Source organism: Notechis scutatus, chromosome 9 (genome assembly GCF_049901735.1).
Source record: "Notechis scutatus isolate UNSWTSFEM ecotype Mainland chromosome 9, rNotScu1.2, whole genome shotgun sequence".
NCBI lineage: Eukaryota > Metazoa > Chordata > Lepidosauria > Squamata > Elapidae > Notechis > Notechis scutatus.
This window is the reverse complement of record NC_142017.1, coordinates 8,976,292-8,998,861: the sequence shown is the minus strand read 5'-3', so window position 1 is coordinate 8,998,861 and position 22,570 is coordinate 8,976,292. Positions and strand designations below refer to the sequence as shown.

The following is a 22,570-nucleotide window of genomic DNA, read 5'->3' as shown; positions in this document are numbered from 1 at the left end:
ATGTTTTATTTACATTTTAATTGCAATCTATGTTTTGAATTGTGAGCCTCCCAGAGTCAGTTATTGAGAAAGGCAGCTATAGGAATTGAATGAATGAATGAATGAATGAATGAATGAATGAATGACACTCTGAAATCAGTGGGATCAACACCAAATCTGGCAAAGAAGACATGCTGTGGATCCCATCTATCAGGGAACTACACTTGATGGATCTCAAGAGGTGGATCTTCTCTGGCACCTGCATTTGGAATCTTCTCTCCTTCAGAAGTGAGATTAGCTCCATCCCTCTTAACTTTCCATAGGTCCCTCAAAAACCTGCATGTAACTTCAGACCTAGAGCTCCCATGGGACCAGGGAGAACTGTGGTGAACATCATCCTCTCTTGTTTTTGGGTTACTTACAGATTTTTAGTAACGAATGTTTAATTTTAATTAAGTATTGTACATCACCCAGATTTGGGTGGTGGAAATGAAAGAGATACAGATTTGATAATACATAAGTTAGATATGATTTTAGACACAAATTATAACAATAGCACAACAAACTGTACCATTAAGGGTATGCTAGGTGTACAAGTGAATATGTTTTAATGGATTATTTGCATGCTGCATGTTCGAATAATGAAAATGTATTGAGAAATCATCGATTTTGTTATTTCATCGTGATAAAGTTGAGTAAATTTTATAGAGATACCACAAAAGTCCACATTTTCCCATAATGGGAAAACCTGAACCAGCTAATGGCATCTTAAGTGTCCTATCAACAAGTGGGCACGAACTGATATTAAGAAGAAACAGACAGTTAAGGTATTCAGGTAGAATTTATTGACAAAGACAAGATACAGAAAGTTCCCAGAAGAGATATTAAGTATAAAGGTAATAAGAAGTACTCACTCAAAAGAAAGACATACTGACTACTGAATGCACTAAAACCTAAATAGAGATTTTAGACAGTGTGAACGTTTCTCGAAGAGATCATGTTAAAGCTTTTCATAACATTGTGGAGTATGTTTTAAAGAAAAAGAAATATATAATGCCATGACACAGAGTGCTAAAATCATCTTTGTCTAAAATCCTCATCATGGTAGCTGCATCTATAGACTATGGAAATATTTTGGATTTCCATTAACATTTTTATGAAAGTCAGCTGAGTGTGAGACTCCAATCTGTTTGACGTTTGCCTTTCTCAACCACGTAAACATGGATGCATCAATTCAAGGGCATCCATGGATAAATGCACAATACAATTTTATAAGACTTAACAAAGCAAATCTCATTGGCTTCCTTTAAAAAATCCTTAGAACTAAGTGTCACTGTCTATCCTTTCTGCATTTTGTACCATTTTTAATAACTGAGATAATAAAACAGGCTTAATATGGTGTGCAAAACCAGTTGTTGTGGTTTGTAAACCATGTTCACTGCAGAAAGAGATGGATGAACCTGGTCAATTTGATGTATTCAGTAACATTGACCAAGTCGTTTATCTTGCATGATATACAGTGATACCTCAGCATTCATCATTAATTGGCTTCAGGAGATGTGATGAGTACCAAAAACAATGAGTACCAAACATTTTTTTCCCCGTAAGGAATAATGTAGCGAGTCAAAAGGCAACCAACACCAACAGATTGTAGCTTGTGCGTTGAGCACCAAACAATGAATACCAGGAAAAAAATTCACGTCAAAATGTATTGAGTACCAAATTTGATGAGTTTCAAAGCAGCTGTGTACCACTGTACATTTTTTGTACAAGTTTCTTGTGCTTCTCAGAAGTGGAGTCAACACAATTGTTTAGGATTTAAGACTGTGGTTGCTAAACGACCATTCATGGATATTCCAATTATCCTGACCAGGAGTAAGAAATTTGGAGTGTTGTTTCTCACCAGGGTTTGGGAAGTAAAAGGTTCACCAGAACCTATATAAATTCCCTATATATGCCCAAGATTTGGATTCTACAGTAGAAAAGATCCGACAGCACCTTCCTATAGATTATAGTATATAATCCTGAGTGGATAGTCTTGCTATTGCTGATTGCAGAAATTATGGCAAAGAATGCAATAAAGCATTTTTTAATATTCTCAAGACAAAGTGCATATTAGAATTACTTAATACTTATCCACTATATCTTAACCGTTAGCACAGTCTGGGTATATTACATTGGTTTTATGGATATAAAATATAGCTCCGTTTTGGACAGATGTGATTTTTACATATTAATTTTGTTCTAAAAGACTCGCTGGTTTCTGCAGATGCTTACATTCTTTTGAACTCGATGCTAAAGGGCTGGAAACTAACAAGAGGACAGCGGTAATGAATATTGTGCACAGGCTTTTTACAAATTCAAAATAATAAATACTATAGGGCTGGAAGGATAGCCATTAGCCATCAATTATAAAATAGTCTGAACAACCCATCCCTGTTTCTATATTTGAACATGCATTTTACCTTCAGAAGTCCTGTTTGAAGGACAGCTTTTTTTAAAAAAAATGGGACTACATATACTATTTAATATGCTTAATGTCCCCTTTTTGTTCTATTTTTAAATAAATTGATTGGACTGCTTTATATTAAGTGAATTTTATTTCGTTCTCAAGAAATATATGGTTTTGTGAGTTTCTTCTTTTTTTTGGCCTTTTTTTGTACACTAATTTTTAAAAAAATGCAATATGTATTAGCTGGCTTTTTTGTACTTTTGGTAGTATTTTCTGTTAAAATATACAAAGGAAACTAGAGCAAAATTTATTAGATATTGTCCTGAAATTTGTTCCAGAACATTAAGCTCATCAGAAGTAGTACTCTATTTCTTTCAAAATAAAAAGCTAGGCATAGCTTTCCTACTGTTCGAAATCTCAATATTATTTTTAAATCATCAGTGCCATTGTATCTTTCAAGTAAGGCTTCTCGGATAATACTTGGAGGTAGCACTTTTTTTAAGCACAATATTAAAGCAATCAACATTTGATTTCCTTAAATAAACTCATGCCATGTAGAAAAATTCTCTTGCATTTTTTTACCTAGCAGTACGCATTCAGCTTGTTGGGGGAGAAATATTTCCAGAACATATTGCAATGAAAAGAGGATTTTCCTTAAAAAAAATCTCTGTTGGTCTTGCATTAACTAAGTTCCACCAAGTGTCCTTCACTGCATCATGCTCTTTCCAAAGTTCTCAAATTTCCCTGGATTCCCATACTTTAATGGGAAAGAAAGACAATAGAAAACAGCACTGGTAGGGCCTCCTTCACTAATGCCTTCACAGAAGACAGAAGAGACAGAGAAAGAAAAGATAATGATGACAAGGCTAGAATAGAAAAATATTTTTTAAAGAATAAAATAGGAGAACATTAATTATGAGGAACTGCAAACAGGAGAGGAGATGAGAAGTAAGGGAAAAAAAGGAGACGAGAAAAGGAACAAAAAAGGAGAGAAGAGGAAAAAGGGAAAGAAAAGAGATGAAAGGAAAAAGGGAAAGAAAAAAGGAGAGGAGAGGAGAAAGGGAACAAGAGAGGAGAGGAGAGAGAGAATAAAAAAGGAAAGAAGAGGAGAAAGGAAAAAAAGAGACGAGAAGAAAAGGAAAGGAAAAGACTTTGAGGAAGGTGAGGAAGGCCAATCAAAGCGGCATTTTGTCCCTTCTTGCCTACATACACACAATAACAGATTACACTTTAGTATACCGTGTGGCATTAAGACTAAATGATGCTTCAGATCTATCAAGGACTCAAGGATATACTCAAGTGCACTATCCATTTAGTCACCATGGGGAAAACAGTAAAGTACTAAAAATATTTGTCCCTAGATCAGTAGGTGGGATTTTCAAAGAGAGTCAGCATAAAAGCCCAAGTACCAGCACTGGAAAGTTAAGATATACTTGTATACTCCAATCTAGATAAAAATATGAGATGCAGCATTTCATACTGATGAATTAATGGCCTGTAATTAATAACCTTGGAATTATATGGTTAATTCCAAAGTTATTTCCTCAAATTTTGTAATTTTTTCTCTAGCCACACGCAAAAAAATAATCTCTTTTATTGCACTTGTCCCAATAGCAGTTCTTTCTTTCCCCAATTCATTGATCTTTTGACAATTATTCCTTTTTATTTTTTCAGTTAACAATCCTGGCCATCATCACCCAAAGTTTGAAGTTGACTTGATCTGTCTTGTACCATTTAAACTGGGTTTCAACTAGACTTATCACAGTTAAATAATTTATAAAACCCAGCTTATTTCAACTGGGTTTATCCCATGAGCTACTTAAGACTTATTTGGTATATCACACAAATGCAGCACCTGTCTTCTCCATCAAGTGAACCCAGTTGTAGTATCCAGGATGAGATGAAACAATGCATGATCATTAATGGAAGATTTCCCCCAGTTTGAAGGCAAGTGGGAACAAGTAGAGAGCCCAAAGGTGAATCCATAACTTGGCTTTGCAATCCAACTTTGTGGTATAAAATCCAACAAAGGTAAAATTGAAAATTTCCTTGGCACCTTTCCTAAACCAAAAGACCAAAAGGGAAACTCCGTTCTACGTCCCAATCAGTAACTAATGCCAGTTCTTGCTTTCAGCTCTGTCTGTTCCTGCTCTCCACACACGAAATGAGCTCAGTGTGTACAAGTTAATAAGAAGCATAACTGCAAAGCAGGAACAGATAGATAGGACCAATGCTGTCTGTTTCAGTTAAGGGGCGGAAAAGACATCAGGGAGAGAGAGAGGAAAGGGAGTGATTGGGGGAAAAAATGCTATGAACTGGAGCCCCCAGGAGCAAAAGAAACTCAACAATTCTACATCAAGACAGATTTCATTCTCATAACTTTCCCAGGGTATAGCTTGTCCCGGAGAGCACGACTTGAACTAGCAAGTTGGAAGAGATGCTATTGCTATATTTAGGAGAAAATACAAATCACTTCTTCCTTGGTCATCTCCTCTACGTAAAACAAAACCAATACTTTTCTGCATCCAGAAATGTTAGCCTGCCATTTTGTAAAAATGGGAAAACATTTGCACATGGCTCACCTGAAACACCGTTCAGGAAGGGCTATGTCATGAGTCTTAGGTGCTGCCTTATTTTAGGGTTTCTTCTAATGATCCAGTAATGAAACCCTGGGGGAAAAGATTCATTTGGATTTCCATTCTGGACAAATAACGCTCTCCCAAACTATTCATAAAAAGGGTGACCAAAGACAGAGGCATGCATTTTTCTAATACTCAAATTTGGTACATCTTGGAGCAAGTGCATTGTTGGAAGCAGCAAACCCACCTCTCCTTGGCAGGCTTTCACATGATTAACTATCAAGGATTTATAAACGGTAATGAGAATTCAGCCTGCCACCTAAATAGCTGCCCCCTTCCCCATAATGAAAACAAAGCCCCACCCACCCACCCACCCACCCACAAATGCAAGCCATCTTAAATGAAAGCAAAATGTTTTTTTTTGTTTTTGTTTTTAAAGAAATACCTGTCTGGATTTTCTCTTGAAAATCAGTCACTGAGAATCATCTGTCAGTAAGACAAAATTAATTACTTGCATGTAACATGGAGGGAATCAACATAAATTTAAATATCGCACAACATTACAAAGGTTAAAGTAAATCCATTATCTCTTCGTCATACATGCTTATTGTCTAACAGTTTCTTCTCCTCCACCCCTTCCAGACACTAAATAGGTTTAACAAAAGCAACAACAATATATTTTTCAGGTGTTTAAATTTGGATTTGGAAGTGGGAAGGATGGGGACACACAAAAGTGTATGCAAAACATAGTAACTTGCAAAATTCACAGCGCAGTCCTGCTGTGTCTGCTAAGAAAGCAATCTCAGCAAGATTTATTCCCAGCTATCTGGGTACAGGTTGGCAGCCTAAAGTAATGCTGTAATATTCTTTTGGTACAATGGAAGAAGCTAGCTTGATTGTGAATGCCTTAATGCCTCTAGCCCATACATAGGCAGCCTTTCCTTTCCCCACCTCTGATAGCATCATGCACATGTGGACAGCTCCCTGACAGTTCATCCATGTTCACTGGTGGAATTGGCAATTCAAGCCTGCTGGCATCACTTGCCAGCTTGGAAGTTCTGAGATACCATCCAGAGACCATGGATTGGTAGATATAATGAAGAATGTATATAGTAGAGGTGTTGAATGCTCTGGGAAGAGACATGAGTTAGAGGGGGGGAGACTGAAAAAAGAAAGAAAGAAAGAAAGAAAGAAAGAAAGAAAGAAAGAAAGAAAGAAAGAAAGAAAGAAAGAAAGAAAGAAAGAAAGAAAGAAAGAAAGAAAGAAGGAGGGAGGGAGGGAGGGAGGAGGAGGGAGGGAGGAAGGAAGGAAGGAAGGAAGGAAGGAAATAATTATATGAATTGACCTGCATCTAAACGTGTATGTTCTTTCAATCCCAAATAGAGAAGATTAAGAATAAATAGCTTTGCCCTGGAGGAAGTTTTGATTTCACTCTTGTATTAAAAAGTAGCAAGTAAGTAAAATTCTGGAAAATATGAGCAATCAAATGAATGAGCAACATATTTGGACTTGGAACAAGAACTTACTTTCCCATGTTTCTCTGGTATCTGAATGTACCTCTTTGCTGTGGATTTGTGCCAGTTCCCCAAACAACCATTTGAAGCACCAGGTGGTCAAATAATTGGGGGCACGAGTCCTTCATCCTAAATCTGAGTTTGCATCTGATCATCAAATTTGTACTCCTGAACAATCGCTATGCATTTTTTTTTTCAATTTAGTGCTGGTAAATTTGTAGATGCTTACTAAATGGATCGCTGAATCTTAAGCATGTCTTTAAAAGACACCATACACAACTTGTTTTGTTTTGTTGTTAACATGAATCTCTAATAATTGCCACATTTAAAAATTCCCAGACTTCATTTTACTTTTCTCATGACAGAAAGAAAGAAAAAAAGAAAGGAAGGAAGGAAAGAAGGAAGGAAGGAAGGAAAGAAAGAAGAAGAAAGAGGAGGAGGGAAGGGAAGAAGAAAGGAAAGAAAGAAGAAGAAAGAGGAGAAAGAAAGAAAGAAAAGGAGAAGAAGGGGTAGGGGAAGGAAGGAAGGAAAGAAAGAAGAAGGAAGAGGGGGAGGAGGGAAGGAAGGAGGAGAAAGATAGAAAAGAAAGAAAGAAAAAAGAAAGAGGGGAAAAGGAGGGAGGGAGGGAAGAAAGAAAGAATACAAAAACGCATTTAAGCTTAATAAGAGTTGAAGAATATTCAGCAGATGGCACCATCTAAACTCAACCAATTTTTGGCCGAGCAATGCAAATCCCAGTTGCAGACAAGGATGCATAAACAAAATTTGATATCGATGAATAGGGAGAGTGGTGACAAATAAGAGAAACTGAGGATGGCATCTATCTCAGCTGTAATTATATTAGTGCTTGCGAATAAGGCTAATGTACAAATTCATAAGAGGCTTGGTTCAGATTTCTCGAAACTATTGATCTTACCGTGCTCTTGATACTAAGAGACCAAAGAGAGAAAGTAGAAATGGTTTAACACCAGTGGTTTAGGATGTGAGCAATTCACTCAGCTGCTATGCTAAATTACAGCTAGCAAAAGCTTGCCTGCTTTTCCAATTCTCCCGGGCAGCTGAGATAAGATCACAGGCATCTAGTCTGTCTTTCAACTAGTCACAGGCTGTCCATACATCACTCTAAGCCATGTTGTGTTGGGCAAGACTGAGTGGCCACTTGCTAAGTAGGGAAGGAGAGGTTGAGTTGACTCAGAGAAGAGACCGTCAAACTATTTCAAAATGGTTATTTGCACACCCTAGCAAAATAAAAAGCAGTAAGAAGAAGAAACTCAAAACCACCCTGGCTTGATTGTGCTAGGTATATGTTGCAGTTGAGAAGGCTGTGATAGATTTTTAGGCTTTTGTTATAGTAACCTAGAGGCCCCAAAGTCCTCTTCCTTGTTCTTGCTTGCTTCAAAAAGCTGATGAGGCACCATCTAAATATCACACGCAGAATAGCTCAAAGCACACATTCTGGGGAGAGAGAAGGTCCCTGATATGGGCTCCAGCACAAGTGTGGAAGCTCAGAAGACTAAACCTCTGGTTCTGGGGACCAACACAGATTGGATCCTACAACATTATCCTGGGACATGAATATTGTCAGGTTTCCAAGTGATGAAATCCAAGCCCGAAACTGACATATATTCATCTTCGTTCTTGAAAAGGCTGACCCTCTGCCAGAGAACATGGTTGCCAATCTGCAACATGACCATTCAAAGCATAAAAATGTGGGATATATGTTGTGTAAACAAACACACAAACAAACAAGGGTTGTGTTCCCCTCATAACCTTATATCAAAACTAAACCAACAGTATTAGGGCTTAAAATGATACATAAACTCAGGCGTAGGGTAATAATATCAGAGGCAGGAAGAGTGAAAGATTTAGCTGTGGTTTATCTAAACTAGTCACATAAAATTAATCCCTAATCCTTCCCCAATTTGGTCATAATTAAGAGATTGTGATTATTTGAAAAAGAAACACATTTCCCCCAATTTCTTGCATACAATTGTACACGGGATCATAATTTAGTGTTATCGTTGAACATAGCCAGAATTTCCCACACAGCTGATATTAATGAATAAATTGTTCCTGTGTATATTGAAATAAAATCAGAAGGAGTCCAATATCGTCTTTTTTGACTAGCAAATTTTATTAAAAGACATAAGCTTTGGTGAGCTGCAGCTGCTTCTGATTTTTTTTAATTTTTTTTTGTCACCATAGACCAAACATCATAACAGAAATTGTGCTAAATTTGTGGCTGTAATTTGTGATTAAGGTTAAATGAATAGTCATGTGACCGGACCTGATTTTACAACCATTTTTCTGCTGTCCTTAAGCAAACCACAGTGGCTGTTAAGTGAATCACATAAGGAATCCAGCTTTCCCAATTGACTTTGACTGTTGGACGCCAACTGGGAGAGTTGCAAATCAAGATCACATGATCACAAGATGCTGCAACTGTCATAAATGTGATCCGGCTGCTGAACACCTGAATTGTGAATGAAGCTCAATCTCAGGGAACTCCTCTGTCTCTCCAGAATGTTGGCAGGGACAGCCCAATGGGTCACAAGTCATCGAGGCCATTGTAACTTTGAACTGATGTTAAATGAACCATAGTAAGTCAAGCACTACCTGTATGCTTTATGCGATCCACCAATAAGACAATCTTTGGATTTTAACCTCCATGACAACAACTAATTGTGGTTGTAAGTCAAGGACTGCTTATAGTTTGGTTGAAATTTCAAGAGCCAGCTTATTTGCAGATGTATTTGTCTGGGTTTATACATGATAACTATTTACCAGCTATTTGAAGAAGATTTTTCTTATACCATATGACCCACTAAAAGTGACCAGATTGCAGCAAGATATAAATGGAGGGAGGGAGGGAGGCAGGGAGGGAAGGAAGGAAGGAAGGAAGGAAGGAAGGAAGGAAGGAAGGAAGGAAGGAAGGAAGAAAGAAAGAAAGAAAGAAAGAAAGAAAGAAAGAAAGAAAGAAAGAAAGAAAGAAAGAAAGAAAGAAAGAAAGAAAGAATTAAATAAAGAGAAGGAGGGAAGGCGGGAAGGAAGGATGTATTTCATTACTAGCAGGCTGCATGTTCAGCGATATCTGAGAGAGCCATCAAACTTGGTGAGATGACAGATGGAGTGTTGTGATGCAAGCCTTACCACTTTTGTACACATGTTGTTGTTTCACACATGTTCAAAAGCAATCCATTGCTATCTTCTGTCCAGCATTTTGGCTATTTTCACCTCCACGATTCACAAAGACCAATGTATGTTTTAGAAATTCTGTTTATATATACAGTACAGAGCAAACAAACAGTACAGTCACCATGTGCTTTACTGCTCAGCTATTTTAACTGTAACAGGAAACAGGAAACTCTACTTAGAAGAAAAGAATGTAGAGTATATACCATAGATCCAAACATGTAAACACTGCCATCTACTGGCTGAATACTACTATAGTTGTTGCATAGAAATACATTCCAACAATGTGTTATCCCTAGTTGATCTCAGGTGATAACATGGCTTCAGGAGCAGAGCTACTATATCTGTCTTTCTTCAACAAAACATCTCAGCAGAATACAAGAAATACAGTTTAATCCCATATTCTAGTTCTTTATAAACACACCTATATCTTGTTTTTCTAAGTATAATTGTCAGGTTTATTGACACACAGATAGAAATACACACATATACCAAATCAATAAATGCATATTTTACTAGCTCTTCCATTTATCCTGTTTTTAGATCACCATAAACTTTCTCAGTATATCAGGCTCTGTTATGTAGGTATTTATACGGATTGATCTATATAACACAATAGGTTTTTTTCCACTTATAATACAGACAGTGATTTCTACAAAGAAAAAAAAATGCACAATCTAAACACCTAGTGAGAAAGATTAATAAGCTACTTAAGCTCAGCCTATACTTTCCATACTGTTCAAACGTGATCATTGTTAACTGTTAACCATACATGTGAATAAATTGAAATTAGCCCAGTGCTAATAAAACATAGCAAATCAAGACAGAGAAGGATCAGGTTTTTTTTTTTGTCTGAATGGCCTCTCTGAATTTTTAGCTTGGTGTGTTTATTATATATAATATATATTAGAATATTTAAAAATCACCCTTGGTTATGTGAAGTGTTTACAGGTTTGTGTTCGTGATCAGAAGTTTAAAATGGCATATATTTGTCCTTTTCTTAAAGGATTGTAACCTTCAACTACTAACATCAAGCACCTACTAACATCAGTTCACAACTACTAACACCTCCTACAACTACTAACACCTCCTCTTCCACCTTTTGTCCTTCATACTACAACCTGACTGGGTTCACCCCACATGCTAAATCAAATTCTAATCTGAGGCTAAGAAAATCCAATCCCTGTATATACATGGCTGTATGTATGTATCTCTGTGTGTCTTTTAAAATAAAACTTATAATGGCTTATCATAATAAGACTACATGATAAGATTATGGCTGTTCTTTCACAACATACTGAACACAACAACCAACTGATTTTACCCCAATATTATTCAAACACACCCTCTCTTCATTCAATACATCTCTCTCTCCCTCTCTCTCCCCCTCATATCTCTATCTATCATCTATCTATCTGTCTGTCTGTCTATCTATCTATCTCTATATCATCTATATCTATATATACCTATATACCTATCTGTTAGCATCAATAAACACTCCCTCTTTGTCATGATTGTGGCTTAAATAATAGATTCTTGCTGAATCTATGGCTTCAGTGGCTGAAGAGCACACCCACTCTGGATACAACCATCTGAATTAACTCCTTTACAATTAAAACAAAGCAAAGCAAAAATAAAAAAATAAAAATTGACATATTCTAATCTGCACCAGTATTAAATCTGCCCACTCTTGTCTGTTCTCTGATAAACAAACCCACTAACCAAAAACCTAGATTTTCTTTCCTCAAAGCAACCTAACATTTCATATGAAGTTTTGGTATTGATTGATATCATAAGCTTGTCAAGCAGTCATAAAAAGGGTTCCAAGAAAAGTTTGTAGTTAAGCATATGGTAAACTCATCCAGTCCATATGACTGGTTGAATGTCGACCACTTCTGTTGATACAATCTTCCTTCAATATTGTGACAGCAATTGTCAATGGGACTTAAATTGCTGTCAAACTTATCCAACTGACTTACAGCGCAACAGCCAGGGGAAGCCAGCCTAGTGACTCACGCCAATAAGACCTTATTTTCCCCCTTTACTAAATGCTCGTTCATTTTACCCACTTGTGAAAAAGGTCCCTTATGAAAGGCTGGGAGCATATTCAGCTTCAGCAATTAGCCATATGAGCATTCAGCTTCTGTGATGCATCTGTAGGATACATCAATGATATTTCAAGGCAACGTATGTAAAATTGCACACAATTTCCATCAGGCCAATTTTTCAGCAACTTACCTTGATTACTGCATTTGAGAGTGATAAGCGCAGCCACTCAATACATTGCTCACAAGTATGCCTGCCCATTGGATGAGCAAAATCATCCATCTACCTATTCAGATAACTCATAGGCAGGATTCAAACAGAGTAAACCCTTTAGAATCAACATGATAAAAGGAGGACATCCTTCAAATCCAATCTGGGTTGGTCAATTGGGCCAGAAGTTTAGTCTTCCAAGCTTCGTAGTCAAGCTGGAGCCCATCATCAGAGAATTTTTATCTCCAGAATGGGCTGTCCCTACCAGAATGACACATTCTCTGACCTTTTTGAGTCCCAAAATCCAGAAGATTAAACCTCTGGTCCCAGTGACTGACTCAGATTGGATCCTGCAATATTATCCTGGGACAGGTATGTTTCAAATGTTTCAAATCCCACAAGGATCCCTAAACAATTCCATCTAATGTTTGGAACATGCCCAGCTCACTATATAAAATATATATTCAAAACTTTTGGTAGACCAATACTTGAATACAGCTCATCTGTCTGGAATCCACACTGTATATCAGACATTAATACAACTGATCGAGTCCAGAAGTATTTCACAAGAAGAGTACTACACAAAAGAATACCGTATATCACCAGACTTTAAATTTTGGGCTTGGACAACCCTGAACTATGCTGCCTGGACTTAAATGTAGTACACAAAATTATCTGCTACAATGTCCTAGCAGTCAATGACTACTTCAGCTTCAACTGCAACAATACAATTGCAACAGATACAAACTCAGGTTAAACCGCTCCAAACTTGATTGCAGAAAGTACAACTTCAGCAACAGAGTGGTCAATGCCTGGAATGCACTACCTGACACTGTTGTTAGAGCCTCTAATCCGCACTCCTTTAACCTCAAACTATCCACTATTGACCTCACCCCATTTCTAAGAGGTCTGTAAGGGGCGTGTGCATAAGCGCACAATCGTTCCTACCATCCCTGTCCTATTGTCCCCATTTATTTGAACCCATTTCCTGTATTCTTATTCATGTTTATACTTATATCTATTATCTTGTAAGCGATTGACAAATCAAATCAATAAATTAAAAATAAATAAATAAACACGCTGCAATATCTACTGGTATCATATCCCAAATCTACAAGGAGATGTCAATCCTGCTGCCTTGGTTTTTATTTTCAATAATATTAGTGGAACTCCATTTTGAGAGCACATGGCTTAAATGACCAACGTCACATAATTTGACACTGAAATGGTGCAGATATTTACTTGGAATGCTTTTATGCATTTTCTACTTTAATGATACCTACTACCACACGGTGTGTGACAAATATACTTATTTTACCAAGAGTTACAGATAGTTCCTTCAACAGTTTTATACGTACAGACCTAGGACCATACAAAGAACGTAACAGGCTAAAGTGTCCATTAATTTGGCCAGGATAAAAAGTTGCAGATTCCCTATTTGTAAAGATCCCAAAAAAAGAGAGCATAGGGTACATTAGGCCTATCCACTAGGAGAGTTGTGTTGCCTGATAATATTCCGTTGAGGACAAGCTAAAGACCAAAATATACATTATTCCTAGGCTACTGGGAACTTTCATTCCCACAATTTTTGGATGTTTTCTAACTGAAAAGCAAATGTCAGAGACAGCAGTTAAGAGGAAATGGCAAGGCAGATAGAGATGGATGTATATTCTACTAGGCTGTAACACGATGCTTAAGCAATTGATGTATCCTGCCTAGTAATTGTCTATACCAATTGTCTACAATCTCAGGTCTCACCACAAACAGCAACCTACTGTGCTCAACTGAAAAGGCCAGGAATCAAACATGGACATTCTCATTGAATTATGGATTCTCCTCTTTCTCTGTCAACTTAATTTCCTCCCAGACGGAATGTTTTGACTCTTTTGACAAGAGAAGATGTCTCAACTTGGATGTATTATGCATCTGAATATACACTTTTAGCTTTGGAATCCTAGGGACAAGCAGCCTTGTCTTCAGCCCTCTGAATGAAAGAAATGAAAGACATTTCTAAGGGTTCTGTCACACACCTTATTGCTCCTTACAAAGGGGGCATGAACATTATGTTAGCAAATTAAACTTAACTTTCTGATATACGTTTGCATAAGGAGCCAAATAGACATTTCGTAAATATATGTACAAAGAATTCTGCTATGTGGGTAAAGTAGAATGCAGTGTGATGATGATGATGATAGTGGTGTTGATTATTTGGACTGCTTTTGTACATTCAAAGATATGCAAAAAGGAAGATCACACCTAGAGTACTGCATCCAGTTTTGGTCTCCACATTATAAAAAAGATGTTGGGACTCTAGAAAAAGTGCAGAGAAGAGCAACCAGGATGATGAGGGGACTGGAGACTAAAACATAATGAAGAACAGTTACAGGAACTGGGCATGGCTAGTCTAGTGAAGAGAAGGACCAGGGGAGACATGATAGCGGTGTTCCAATATTTGAGGGGCTGCCACAAAGAGGGAGGGTTCAAGCTGTTTTCTAAAGCACCCAAAGGCCAGACAAGGAATAATGGATGGAAACTGAACAAGGAGAGATTGAACCTGGAAATAAGAAGAAACTTTCTGACAGTGAGAACAATCAACCAATGGAACAGCTTGCCCTCAGAAGTTGTGGGAGCGTTATCACTGGAGGCTTTCAAGAAGAGATTGGACCGCCATTTGTCAGAAATGGTGTAGGGTCCCCTGCTTGGGTGGGGGGTTGGACTAGATGACCTACAAGGTCTCTTCCAACTCTAATTATCTGTTATCTGAAGGAACCTGGAGGCAATGGAAACTAACCAAGGAGAGAAGCAACCCTAGAACTAAGCAGAAATTTCCTGACAGTGAGAGCAATGAATCAGTGGAATGACTTGCCTTCAGAATTTGTGGGTGCTAAAAACACTTGAGGTTTTTAAGAAGAGATTGGGCAATATTTGTCTGAAATGGTATAGGGGTTTCTCCTTGAGCAGCGGGTTGGACTACAAGACCTCCAAGGTCCCTTCCATCTCTGTTTTCTGTTATTCTGAAGTCAAAGATATGAAAAATCCTTTTGCCAAATATCCAGATAATAGATGCAAACAAAAAGAGTTGGCTCATTCAGAGGATGTAACTGATAGAGGCAAGAATGACAGGTGCTTCCTTATAGTCCATATACAGACAGTGACTTTTTTGGGATGTGTGTTTGGGGGGGGGAATCTACACATTTTTGTCTGAATCACAATAAGATAGATTCCATAGTAGAGGAAGACTGAATATGGTATCTATAGTAGAGAAGGAAGGAAACAAACAAACAAACAAACAAACTAGAAAATAGATAACTTAGATCAGATTAGATTAGCAGGAGAGGATAATGACACCCGAGCCATCACAATTTCAGCACACTGATGGTGGAATTCTCAGTCCCCGATTGTTATCCAATTCACAAAGAGGTGCATGCTGGCAGTGTAACAAAAGCCAATGTGGGTGGCAAGGTAGCTGCAAATTTAAGCATGAATGCTCTATATATGGGGGCTTGCACCTGATTACCAGATGCTCCAAGCAGATGGCCGGGGAGGAGAGTAAACAGGGCTCCTCGTAGCTTCGATAGGGTTACAGAAAGTACCAATTCTTTGGAGAGTAGCTATAATCCATCGTTGGCTGTGTACATGGCATCGTAAGATACAATACAGATCACTTGCATGGCATCCTGCTGGTGCTTCTTAGCCTCCTCCCATTGAAAAGAGAGAAAAAACCCCATACCTTCAACCTCTTTCATTTATGCTTAAAATAGTTCCGTGGCTTCGTAGAAAATTATATGTATGTTTCTCTATCGAATCTCTTCTGTTATGAGAGGGCAGCATGATTCCAAAGGAAGAATTGCATTTCTAAATGGAGCTGCCCCACTGGAGATCTGGGTTAGTGTTTGAGACTCGTGTGCAGCTGCCATCAGTTAAGCAAGGCCGTAACAATGAAGGCTTCTCGGCCATAAGAATGATTATCTTGTAAATAGTTAATAGATAATGCACAACAATTACATTTTAAACACATCTACCAGCCATGAGATTGCATACATTTCTTTACCATTTTTTTCTGTGTTTACTCATGTTTAATTAGCATACCCTTGGTGATGAAATGAAAATGAATCAAAGCACGCTGTTTTGTTGTATTTAAAAATATAAGGCACTATGGACAAATTATACAAAGAAGTTGTATAAAGCAGAATGGAGAGGACTGGAATCTCATTATAATTACGCTTAGGAGCACATGTTGTTAGATAGTAGGAAGTCTAAATCGTTGCTAATCTACTGCAGTTTACCCAGATACTAACTGTGTCTCTGGATCTTCCTTCTGACCTTTTGATTCCAGGTTTCCAGGTGGCTATGAGACTAACTTCATCACTTCTTGGAAGGCCAAGCTAATGTAGGACCCAAGCTATAGATCTGATTGGAAATCATAGTTTGGGAAAGTATGGTGAAGTTCTACTTCTTCAAAGAAGGGATAATACACCAAGAATCTTCAGAACCTATCAGATTTGGATGTTGATGTTATTTATATTTTTCCTAAGAGGTATTTATGAATTTTGGAGTAGACCTGCAAATGTTATCACAGCTTTTACATTGTTCCATCCATTCATTTATCCATGAATTGGATGAATGATAACGCAGAATGCTCTGCCAGCATCACATATCCTGAAGTTATCAAGCACTCAAAAGTCTTTGGAAAATGTTCCCATGATTCTATACGCCTCCACTTTATCCTTAAATGCTCATACCAATGAAAGAGAAGTTATGCCCCACAAAGCTATCAATGTACTAATCTTTAACAAAAATCTTCCATCACATTTAATAGTGGTAGAATCATAGGGCTTTTACCAAGTAAAGGACCCATTAGTACAAAGTCCCTGATACATGAGCATCTATCTTATAATAAGTCTACCATCTCCCAAAACTGTCTATTCCATCATGGCACAGCCTTTATTAAAATACTTAACACGTAATTGTTTCTTGTTCTTCTTGACACAATATTGAAATGTCTATCACCTATCTCATGTGCATGAAATGAAATGTAGTATATTTGGTCAGCAGCCAGAACATTTACCATTGTGCATGATTTCCTAATCTGCAAGTGTACCAAAATAAAATAATGCCCAGGATTCCTTAGACAATCATTTGACACACCAAAAACTGAGGCCAACTGGATAGCTTCTCACCCTCCTCCAGTAAAAATATTAAATTCTATTCTGGCATTGTATCAGTGAATTGTTTTATTTGGATTGAGTTTTTGCAGTATTTCACCAGCAAATGGATGAACATTGTATGGAAAGAAGGTAAAGATACAGGGGTATAAACGTTCTGTAAATAAATAAACTAAACTCTGCACTAAATGGCAGATGCCCCTCTTCAGAATTAATTGTTTATTTGATACAAATGGGAGTCATAAAGACAGGGATGCAGACATCAAAGAGAGACTGTCCCAGTTGGAAGGGAGCGGTCAAGTGGGGGGATGAGTCTGGAGTTATGTAGACACAAGAGGGCAAGGTCTGACCACCAACTTGAATGCCTTATCTAGTCTTTCCCAAGGGCAAACTACCAATCTGAGAAGATTCCTGTAAAACATGCATTGAGCAATAAAGTTGCTAGTTTATATTCTACATGTGTGTGTCTGGTTGTTTGCACCTGACAGCAGAACAGAGGGTTAAAACTGGAAAAATATGTCCATACATGTCCATCATTAACCACAAGGAAGGAACAAAATTCTGCTTATTGTGTTCTATTTAGCCACTTAGTCTTGCTTAACCTTCTGGACAAATCATTAAGAAATGCTTATCTTCTGTTTCATTCTCTAGGGAAGGCAGCATTTAAAGATAGCCACCATGAAATCCTGGACTTTTTAATATAATAGAACATCTCATCTCAAGGTTTGGAGATGTAGAGGCAAAGCAGATACATTTTACAAAAGCAGTGGGGTAAAAAAAAAATGTGGTATCCGTTTCATTTTTTGTTCGATAAACAAACAGGAGCTACAGCCTAATTCAATCTTAATGTGAATGTGCTTCAAAATGGCCGTTGCCCTGTAGAACTTTGAAATGGAACTCTTTGAGATAATCTCTTGCCAGCCTACGAGACAATGCCAACTTTTCCACAAGCTAACAGCTTGTATCTCCATGAAAACCAATGGATGGAACAAATTGTATTAAATTATGTAAAATGATACTAAAAAGCACCATCGAGTAGTTAAGGCAAAATATTTAAAAATGGGGGTTGGAGGGAAAACCTGTTTACTAAATACGATTTGCTGCTGTTGTTTTTTGCTGAAATCAAATTTATGGAAATGGTGGAGAGGCCTCTTTTTATTGGACTGCTGAAAAAGAAGGAAACTTGGATTCCTGCTATTGCCAACCAGAAATTTGATTTATCTCGCAGGGCAGACGAGCATATTTCTTTCATGAATTTGGCACCTGTGAAATATTTAGCTTTCCTGAAACTTTAAGATATCTTGTCAACACGCATCTGAGCATAAACTTGTTTTCACCCCACTGGTCTTCTCCATGTCTCTGCAGGAGCTGTCACTATAAAACCTATGTCCGAATACTTCCTTATTTCGTATTCCTCTGACTTTTTTTTAAAAAAGATATGAAGGTTTATAAATAACAGCAATTAGAAACAGCATTATGCTTAAGTACACTGTGCATCCTTGTGAAAAATATTGTTCTTATTTGGGGACTGCTCCAATTAAATTTGTTACAGATTTTTGAATTGTTCATATCTGAAGCAAATCATTGTGGATCAAAAATAGAACCATTTCTGCATCTTGGGTGGTATAAGATGTGTGCGTGGTGGGGGGAGGGGAATAAAGTATATAGATGTCTTTATGTTCACAAAACTGGCTGAAAACATGAAGCCTTAATTGAGTCCTTTGTCATGATATGAAAATGTCTAGATAAAGATATCACTAACTCCCATTCCATTAAAAAAAGCCAGATCATGTTTCCGATAACCAAGTAGATTCAATTCTATAATACTTGGAAATAGATGATATAGATAGATAGATGATAGATAGATAGATAGATAGATAGATAGATAGATAGATAGATAGATAGATAGTGATAGAATAATATAGATAGATAGATAGATAGATAGATAGATAGATAGATAGATAGATAGATAGATAGATAGATAGATAGATAGATAGATGAGAGAAGACAGAGAAAGAGAGAGAGAGTGCTTCAAATTCTCCTTGGACATAAAACTATGCAATGGAACACTGCACTCATTGCTTCTCTGGGCAAAACCTAGAAGAATGTGCTTCAATAGTTCTGAACAACTCTGCAAATATTTTCCTAATCTGGTGGGTGTTCTACCTTCCCCTGCCCCCTAGCCATCCCTGCTTAGAAATGAGGGATAGTGTTGGGGGGGACTCTGTACCATTGCAACATTTTATGAGAAGTACTTGGCTTTTTTATTTTGTCTTGTCTTTATAGTGTAATCAACTGATATCTTAAAACAGAAAACACCACAAACTCTCCCTAGAGCAGTTCAGCAGTGCTATGTGAAAATATCCTTGGGCTAAGCTTCAACCGGTGAAAATTGGGAGCTAATAATGGAGAAAGAAGCAAAATATGGCATGTTGCACACTCCATACATCTAGCAAATACTTTTGAATGAAGCCAATGTGTTTACAAAGAATAGAACAAACTGCAAAAAGGGATGTTGACATTCTGTTACAACATTACACCAGAAAGTTGGTTTTTCTTCCTCTCTAATATCAGAGCAATAAGCTCAAGAAACTGTTTTGCAAATGCCTGGTCTATCTCCTAAAATAGTAATAATTTTAATAGTAATAGCAATAATAATAACAACAACAATACATCCAAGTGATATGCATCTGATTTCTATGCAGGGAACTAGGTTTTTACATATTGTAGGTGATTCAGAAAGAATAATTAAAGTCCTACATGGACACACATTTGCCTGAGGGCAAACCTTTTATGTTGTTTTGCATTCTGCATGTCACTCAAAAATTTGCAACTGAGAAATGATGCTGAACTAAAATAAGGCAAGGGACTCATTGACTAAAAAGAAAGAAAGAAATTATACCTTGTCCAATTTGTTGACACTCCTTTCAACATCTGACCGTGACTGCTGTGGTAGAACAGCTGACTACATATAGGTGAGATTGAGACAACTGAAAGGCCACTGGTTGTAGTTAAAGAAAGATGTTTTTGGACAGGCAAGAGATTAGTTTTGGAAAGATAAAACCATTTTATTTTCTTCAGTCAATAGAAATCCTTCTTATTTGCCAAAGATTTGTGGAGATTGCAACCATGCATCCATTTGTGACTTTGATATTTTTGAGTAAGAGCAGCTACAACAGACAAAATACCCCTGGCTGGATTCATACCATAATTCTTGGTCTGCTTAACCATGGTTCATTGACTAAAGAAGAATTGGCTAGGTTGACACATTATGCTAAATCTAAACCAACCAACTATCACATGATGGCTTAGTATGATACACAAAAATCCAGCCATAGTGGTGATTGCATTCCTCCAGGCAGTGTGAAAACACTATACAACATGCGCCAAAGGATTATTGATCAATGGGGCATTGATGGGAAGTCAAGTTTGACAACAGATAGTCATGTAATCAATTGTGGCTGAAACAACCTGTGATAATTTAGAACTTTGGGGGATGGGCAGAATTGGTTCCTTGGACTGGAAGGGGATCAAACCAGTCAGTCCTAAAGGAAATTAACCCTGACTGTTCTTTGGAAGGACAGATACTGAAGCTGAAGCTGAAATACTTTGGCCAACCAAATGAGAAGAGAGGACTCCTTGGAAAATACCCTGATGTTGGGAAAGATGAAAGGCAAAAGGAGAAGGGAATGGCAGAGGAGGAGATGGTTCGATGGCGTCATCAACGCAATTAACATGAGTTTGGACAAACTCTAGGAGACATTGGAAGATAGGGAAGGCTGGTGTGCTATGGTCCATGGGTTTGCAAAGAGTCAGATATGAACTTAGCAACTGAACAACACAACAACAACAACAACAGAATTGGTTCCAGATTAAAAGCAAAGTACTTTGGATGTTACTCCTGCTTACTCACATGGAGTGATCTCACTGAAGAGCTTGGTTTAAGACAGCACCATCCTCAGAGGATTCAAAACCTGCAAAACAGCAGGCACAAAATTACGATATAAGCTCTGTCCCTTGGATGCAATCACCATTTTGCAGATTAAACCCCCACAGATCCTTTTGCTTTAGGGAGCCTTACTGGAAGGCTCAAGGAAAAAAGAAAGAATGAAAGAACTACTTTTCACAGGGAAAGGGAAAGCGAGTGTGAGATTTGCTACACGCTGATACAAATAGATACGGCACCATCATCTCCAAACTTTAAAATAGGTGTGAAATAAACTTGTGTTCCTTGCGACCGATTCACAGCAGTCTTAGTTCTAGACAGCTGTCTAGTGCTACAAATTGAATCAGTTCAACCAACAGCTTGATGAAATCCACATAGGTGAGGTGTGAGTTTCTTATGCTTCATATATTTATCCAAGTTATGAGGTTCACCTGACCATGTACACAAATATCTTCTCTTTCCCATTTTTCAGTTACACCCCAAAGACAGGCAGCATGAGAAGTCCTCTCATTGATCTATTTTTTTTTGTAAGAACAACACCACATCATACGTGCTCTACCATTAGATAACCATGACAAACTTACAAGCATCAGGGTATGAAATTCCAAAAAAAAAAAAACAAAAAAACCCAACAATAAGCTTTCCAGGGAATGAAATAGAAAAACAGAATTCTTTCCAGGAGGAAAAAGCTCGTTAACTTCTTTAATCTTTCTGAATTATGCTTCTTTCTTTGGCCTATTCCTTTTGCTCCCAAGTTTGACACCCTATATATGACTTGTTTGCTCAAGATTTGGAATTATTTCATCACATTTGTAAAAATGGTGCCAACTTTGGACAGCGAAGAGATTGCAAAAATGGCCACTTGGACATGCATAAGAATGTACTCATCTGTTTGCTCAGCTCCCAATAATTTCCTATAACTCTTGACCAATTAAAAAGAAGCTTCACTCAACTACTCTTTATTCAAAATCAAACTTTTTGAGTCAGTTCAAAGGGTTTGGTCTAATTTGACAAAGAGGTGGAGATCAATATATTTACCTTCCTATTTTCTTGAGAATCATATTTCCTGTGAAGGATTTGATACATGACATCTTGGTAATGAAAGAATAACATGCCTGACCTCCATATTATATATGAAATGTTTAAGTGTTTAACATTAATGTCTAATGGAATGCTAACCAGAGACAATTCCATGGATAATGTTTAAATGGGAGGAAAGGCTATGAGCTCATTTCTCAAAATATTGATAACTAAATTGTAATTATTATTACTTTCTTCTTATTTAAACAGGAAAAATGCTTCACTCCTAGGAGCAAGTACATGTGCTTATTTTTAAAATATTATTTTTTCTACATAAAAGTCCAAAGCAGCATGCATGCTCTTCCCCAAAATTTTAGGCAGAACTGTTAAAATTTAGGTAGAGTTTAGAGTTGGCCAGAATTCAGTCAGGAGTAATTATTTGAAGGATGGAGCAAAACAGTTCTAAC

General features: G+C 37.4%; 1 protein-coding gene across 4 annotated transcripts in view; it reads right to left on the bottom strand.

Moving 5' to 3' along the window:
• The window catches only part of ZNF536 (zinc finger protein 536), a 324,777-nt gene that overhangs the window by 60,909 nt on the left and 241,298 nt on the right, over positions 1 to 22,570 (bottom strand). The window contains exon 7 of one of the 4 annotated variants that reach the window (XM_087971516.1): positions 21,051 to 21,111. The exons of 2 other annotated variants lie outside the window; for them this stretch is intronic. In XM_087971516.1, coding sequence (XP_087827642.1) covers positions 21,062 to 21,111 — 50 coding nt within the window. In that variant the 3' untranslated portion in view covers positions 21,051 to 21,061. Of the gene's footprint in view, positions 1 to 5,453; positions 5,497 to 21,050; positions 21,112 to 22,570 lie in introns of those variants that run through there. One more of the 4 variants, XM_087971517.1, reaches the window with a different exon arrangement.